Below are 7294 nucleotides of genomic sequence, written 5' to 3' on the forward strand. Positions count from 1 at the left end.
AAAAAAAAAAAAAAATGGCATACCAGCTAGGAAAATACCTCCTGGAGGGAGAGAGAGTATAGTTGCTAAACTAAGTAGAACAATTGCTTTATATGTATAAAAATCCAGCAAGCCTTTGTGTATTTTCTGCTTAAAGTTTATAGTACTAAAGAACTCAGTCTTATTTTCCATTCTTTTCTTTTCAAATTGAATACATAATAATGTCATCAAGCCCCATGCCACTAAATGCCAATGATTTGCAAGTATCTACAGACACATCTACCCAGCTGCCTACTTGACAACTCCTACTGGAGTATCTATTACTTTTCACTTAGTTAACAGACCCAGAAGAGAACTATTAATTTTCACCACCAAAACCTGCTTCTTTCCAGTCCTCTTCATGTCAATTAATGAGATTACAATGTACCCCGGGGCTCATGCTAAAAATCTGAGAGCTGTTTATGTCACTGAATTCTCTTCACACAATCAATTCTTCAGCAAATTGAATCAGACATGTACAAAATATAACTAGAATTTGATGCATTTCTAATATTTCTGTCAATACTGGTGAGAGAAACAGGAAGATCACTTAGGAGTTTATTCAAAACGATCAAACAAACATCTCTTGTTTGATCATCTTGAGATAACTCCTAGTGAAATTCCTGTTTCTCTTTCCATTTGTCACACAACAACCAGAGTAAACTTTTAAAAAGGTAAATCATGCTATTCTCCTGGTGTTTTGGGAAAAACTTGTGGAATCCATCGACTGCATCTAATTTGTCCTATAATATAATAATTTAGACAAAACCTGACAGTGGAATTTAGTTATAATGATACCCAACATTGTTGTTGTTGATGTTAGTTGACATTGAGTCAGTTACAGATCATCATAACCCCATGGGTGCAGAAGGCAATTGCTCCTTTGGGTTTTCAAGGTTGTGACCTTTTAGAAGTGGATTGCTAGACCTGTTTTTCGAGGCCCATCTGAGTGGGTTCAAACTGCAAACCTTTTGACTAGTGGTTGAGCACATAAGCATTTTTTCCACCCAAGGACTCTAACCACCATTAAAGTAAACATAAAATTTTATCTTAAGTATCATAAGTATATTTTCTAATATTACATTTTTTCTGAGTGTACAATAGTATAATGAATAATGGTAGCTTTAATTTCTATTAAATAACATTGAGAAACTATTGTGCACTTGAGAATGTGATAGAATATTTTCTAAAACCAATCTATTTACATTTTGTTTTTACTTAAGGATTTATTGCACATTGCAATTTCTATATAAATTTCATCTTAGTTTTCACTTAAAAAAAATCTTTGCTATTTTGGTAGTTCAATTTATGTGTCAATTTGGCTGGGCCTGGTTGAGTGGCTAGGCAGCTGATGGTAGTTAATATCCATGAGGAGACTGGCAATCAACTCCATGGTGGGATCTACCACAAGCTGCTGGGTAGCTGCCTTTATGTATGTGGTCTGCTTCCTGTATATAAGCAGAACCCTTGGGGAATGGTCTCTAGCTTTTGGCACACTGGGACCCTGCATGTAGCCATGTCGTTGCTCAGCAGCCTGCTATGCTCTGTTGACCTTGGGACTTACAGTGGACTTAAGTTAATGGCCTGCTATTTGGATTGGTAACATCAGGACTGTGCCTTTTTACTTGTCAACCTTTGGGCTTCTCAGCCTCAGCAGCCAGCTCCTGTTTGAGTGAAGAAATGCCTCTGGCTCTAGTGGGCCGGGAGCAGGAGGCAGAGCTGGACCTCAAGGTTGATGGGCTTTCACCCAGCCCCTAGAGCTTGGCACTTTGAACTTGGACTTAAAGCCTCCAAATTGTAAGAACAAACTCTTGTTTGTTATGGCCATCCCATTTGTAGTATATTTCTTGTCAGAGCAGCACTGGGTAACCAGAACACTATTGTGCCTTGAAATTGTATTAAAATAATATTTCCTTGTTATCTTTTATTTTAGGTGGATCTTTTTTGAAGGACCATATCAGCATTCAAAAAATTGCAGCTTCCTCCATTATTACACTCTACTTTACAGACTTAGGTCAACAAGTCAGTTGGACTACAGTAAGTATCAATTTGAAAGGCAATGCATTACTTCTACATTTGGTTTGATGACAGAAAGATTATTTCTACCCAATAATTTCATAGAGGAACACAATATTTTATTGTATACTACTTTTAATTTTTTCAGATTTACTATGTGCATTTGCTCAAGTTCCAGTTGAGAAGTGGAACAAAGGAAATTCACAGTTGAGAAAAGAAAGAAAAGTAGCTTTTTGAAATCAGAAACCATCTTATGATGGCTGGCCATCTTCTTCCCCTATGCCTGGACACTTAAATAGCATTTATTCACCATTTCCTTCTAGGAGTATTGAGGATATCAAGGAACCTATCAAATGTAGAAAGAGAGGAAACAGAATAACCAGTAATGAAAACAAAACAAAACAAAAGAAAAAAAAAAACCCTGAGGTTTTAAGGGAAAGGAAGAAAAACTCACCAACATTGAGAGTGAAGAAGTAAGCTTTCTTTTAGTTTAGGAAAGTGTTCTTTTGGTTCTTTGTGTTGGAAAGATAGGATCTCTGAAAGGGGGGACAATAGAAGTTGAGAGCAGAAGCACTAGGCTGCTAACAGAAAGATCAGTGATTCTAATCCACCAGTTGCTCCATGGGAGAAAGATGTTGCAATGTGCTTCCATAAAGATTATATAGCCTTGGAAGCCCTATGGTATAGGGTGGCCATAACTAGGAATTGACTTAGGACAATAGGTGCTGCTGTTCTTACAAGAACTGTGGCTACATGAAGAAACATGGATGACTAAGAAAAAAATGAAAATATTTGATATATTTTTACAATAATTGAAACAAGCATGAATCATGGAATAAATTGATGGCTTGTATTCATCAGTAGAAGGAAATATTATTTGGTATATAGTGACAGAGACAATAAAATTTAGTCTGACGTTGAAGTAAAAATAGTACAATCACTATAATGTTTTTCAGTTAAATTAACTTATTTTTATTGTTTGAATTTTAAAAATTTATTCAGGTTAAATTTTATCTTTCAATGTTTGTGATATGATTACACTTTTAAAGTTTTCTATTTAAAACGGCTTTCCTTTTGCCAGCATTAAATATCGGCATTATTATTCACAGTGTTTTGAACTTTATATAGTTAAACAACAAATTTAAAAAGTTATTGCAAATGAGGCCTACTAAATACATCATAATTTTCTAAAGATAAATTCAACTTTATATCTATTAGTTAAAGGACTATCACATTCTTTACTTACCTTTTTTGAATTTATTTCCTTCCTGTTTTTAGTATTTTGTTAATAAAATCAATTTCCAAATTTTATTGAGAGTTTTAGGTTCTATTTTGATGCACTAAGAATTTAGAATATTCTAAATATATTTTTGAGTGTATTATATCATGTTTAGAAAACAATGAATGAAATGAGCAAGCAATAAAAAATTTTAGTACTTAAATGTGATATCTACAGACATAATGCTAAAACAGCTTTTAGATTAAGTAAATTTTTATCTTTAAGGATTAATTTATACAGAAGGTCTTTGTCTACATTCAGACAATAATAGGAGAACTCTTCAAGAAATTGTGTCAAGGTGAGTTGCGTTCACTGAGAATTCATTAATTATTCCAAGTGCATCATCCAGATAAGCACTGAGGAGAAAAAGTACAAGGTGGAATTCTATGACAATTGTACTAGAAAATTACAGCTTATTGAGAAGAAAGTCATCTAAGTGACTAAGAGAACTCTAGAAATAGGCTGGATATTTTTAAAACAACCCAATGGTTCACACAGACATTTGCTCCAAATAAGTCAGTCCTATTTAATGCTAAAAATATGCACATTACATTGCAATCACACCCACTTTATATCAACTAAATTATATAGCAAAAGCAATATTTTACCACACATAATGTTCCTGTACATTTATAAATTATTAACTTGTGCCTGAATAATAAAAGCATTGTTGATAGGTATATTTTTAGAAAGAATCTCTTTAAATTACTAAGGCCAAAATTAATAATTGTTTTGACCAAAGAGGAGTGTGATATCATTAAATACTGAGCAAAATTCTTGCCACTTATAACACGTAGAATAATGAAGCATTAATTACATAATAATCCTTAAATAAATGGCTGAAATAAATAGCTTCATAGAGAAAATGTAGTTTTTTTTTTTTAATAAATCTGTGTCTGATAATACATATTTCAAATGTCTGTTATTTATTGTGAGTTTGGTCATAATTTCTTGATTTCTGTATACCCTCATATTTCTGAGTAAGTTCAGGAAATTGCATGTGAAAAAAAAATTAAAATATATGGAGGCTTATGACGATTTTGTCTTTCAAGGATGATTTCTCATCATTCAGATGAACAAATGGCATTATTGGATCCAGATAATCCAATCATCTTTATCTTGTCATTGATATTAAAGAGTCCAGGCTGAGGTTCAATCTATGTGAACACAAATCTATTTCCACTTTAACTTTACACACAGGTTGTAAATCTTTTATGAACTAACTTGCATCCTGAAATAGTTATAAGACCAATTCCACCCTTGGGAGGTATGTAATAACAATAGCAGTTCTTTCATTCCTAGGATGGTAAAAGAACTTTGCTCCTTCTATCAGGCATGTAGTTGCTACTTCTGTAACTGGTAGAAGCTCCTAATTGCTGCATACACCAGGCTCAATTATCTCTATGGACACTGCTTTCCAAAATTTTCACTTTGAAAATCTTCAATAAGCATACCCGGGTAGTACAGATGGTTACTATGATTAGCTGCTAACTGAAAGATTAACAGCTCAAGTAAATGCAAAGGTACCTTGGAAGAAATGACTGTCAGCCTATTACTGAATAATCAGACAATGAAAACTCTGTGGAGCACACTTCTACAATGAATACCAGAAACATGGTTACTTGACCTTTTTGGGCTATGCAAAGGCATTAGACTGTGTAGATCATAACAAATTATGGATAATTCTGGGAAGAATAAGAATTCTAGAAAACTTAATTGTGGTCTGAGGAACCTGTACATAGATCAAGAGACTTTTTGTTTTTTTTTCCCCAAAAAAGAACAAGGGGATAATTCATGGTTTAAAATCAGAAGGGTGTATGTCATGGTTGTATCGCTTATGGTACTTATTCAATATGTATGCTGAGCAAATAATAAGGGAAGATGGATTATATGAAGAAGAATGTGGCATCACCTTCAGAGGAAGGATCATTAACAAACTGCTTTATGCATATGATACAACCTTGCTTGCTGAACATGAAGAAGACTTGAAGCATTTACTGATAAAGATCAAAGACTACAGCCTGAGGTATAGATTACACCTCATCATAAGGAAAACAAAAATCTTCAACAACAGACCAATAAGCAACATCTTGGTAAATGGAGAAAAGATTGAAGTTCTCAAGGATTTCATTTCCTTGGATCTACAATCAAAATCCAGAGAAGCAGCCATCAAGACATTAAATAATGTATTTAATTTGCACTGGGAAAATCTCCTCCAAAAGATCTCTTAAGAGTTTTGACAAAGATGTCAGTTTGAAGATTAAGGTGTGCCTGACCAAAACCATGGTATTTTCAACAGCTTCATATGCAAGTGAGAGCTGGATAGTGAATGAAGAAGACCACAGAAGAATTGATGCTTTTGAATTGTGGTGTTGGTGAAGAACTTTTAAAGTAGCATGAAATTTTAGAAGAAAGAGCACATCTGTCTTGGAGGAAGTAAAGACAGAATGTTCTTTAGAAATAAGAAGGGCCAGATTTTGTCTCCTACTGTAGTCATGTTGTGCAAAGGAACCACTGTCTGAAGAGTGTCATACTGGGTAAAGTAGGGGACCAGTGAAAGAGGAGAAAACCTGCAGCAAGATGAATTAACACAGTGGCCACAATGATGGACTCAAGCATAGCAAAGCTTGTGAGGATGGTGCAAACTAGGCAGAGTTCTGTTCTGTTTTATATAGATAAGGTCACTATGAGTCAGAATGGAGTTGATGGCATCTAGCATCAAAAATAGTATGATACTCACTTCACTGTACTCATTAAATAACAATTAGTAGTGAAATTAATATTGATAATGACTTTGTAATTTTTATTTTGTATACTTGCTATTTTTTTGAAGATTACATTTGGAACAACTTTATTTTTGTTAATTATAAGTAACAGTGAAACTTGCAATGTGTTTTGTTTTCAACTTCCAATTCAAATTAGGGAAAACACAGAAACAAAGTCAAAAACATCCTTGATAATGATAGTGATAATAAGACTTTTTGTTTTGTTTTGTTTGTTTTCTGCAAAAGAGGGTGAAATGCATTAGCACATTCTAAAGAGATATGTGCTAACAAATTTATAACAACATCACAGACACTTGTTTCAACTCATATTTTCTAAAACAGCTTATTGTGTTTTTCCATTCACTTTAGGTATATATACCACATGGAGGATTCCATGGATATTCCCCAAACACCCCAGTATCTTGCTTGCCTAATAAAAGTCATGAATATTAAATTTAAGAAACACATTAGTTTAATTCAGAGAATTTTCTGTAAAGGGGAAGCAGGAATGCATTTTGAAAGAGGAGGTTAATTGGAATTTAAATGTACTCTATGTGTTTAATTTGAATATACAGCCTCCACTAAAATTGCAGATGCTAGTGGAGTTCCCAGCCTTCCCAGTTCATATAACTAGTTGAGTATATGTATTTGTCTTTTAATGTTTATATATATATATATAGATAGATAGATACATAGATAGATAGATAGATATTTCTATTTTTTTTAAAGTAAAAAACAGCATTTCCATTTTGAGAATGTTGTTGTTGCAGTTTCTAGGTGCCTTTGAGTTGACTCCTGCTCATAACAACACTGTGAAAAACAGAACAGAACATTGCCCTCTCCTGTGCTATCCTCAAAATACTGGCTATGCTTGAGCCACCATTTCAGTCACTCCGGCAATCCATCTCATTGAAGGATATTCCCTTTTTCTCTGGCCCTCCACTTTACCTAGTATGGTATCCTTCTCTAGGGACTGGTCCGTTCTGAAAGGATGACCAAAGCAGGTAAGTAGAAGTCTGGCCATTCTCACTTCCAAAGAAAATTCCTGCTGCACTTCTTCCAGGATGAATGTGTTCGTCCTTCTGTCAGTCCACGATATTTTCAGTACTCTGAAAAAACTACAATTTAAAGCTATCAATTCTTCTTCAGTCTTCCTTATTTATTGTACAGTTTTCACATAGTATTTTTAAAATACTATGGTTTGGGTTAGGTGCAC

General features: G+C 34.0%; 1 protein-coding gene across 1 annotated transcript in view; it reads left to right on the plus strand.

The window, feature by feature from the left end:
* Positions 1 to 7294, plus strand: part of TECRL (trans-2,3-enoyl-CoA reductase like) — a 229588-nt gene that overhangs the window by 130634 nt on the left and 91660 nt on the right. Inside the window, 1 exon segment of the mRNA XM_007958341.2 lies at positions 1952 to 2055. Coding sequence (XP_007956532.2) covers positions 1952 to 2055 — 104 coding nt within the window.

Source organism: Orycteropus afer, unplaced genomic scaffold (assembly GCF_000298275.1).
Source record: "Orycteropus afer afer isolate SDZICR_OR568_19922 unplaced genomic scaffold, OryAfe1.0 scaffold00938, whole genome shotgun sequence".
Lineage (NCBI taxonomy): Eukaryota > Metazoa > Chordata > Mammalia > Tubulidentata > Orycteropodidae > Orycteropus > Orycteropus afer.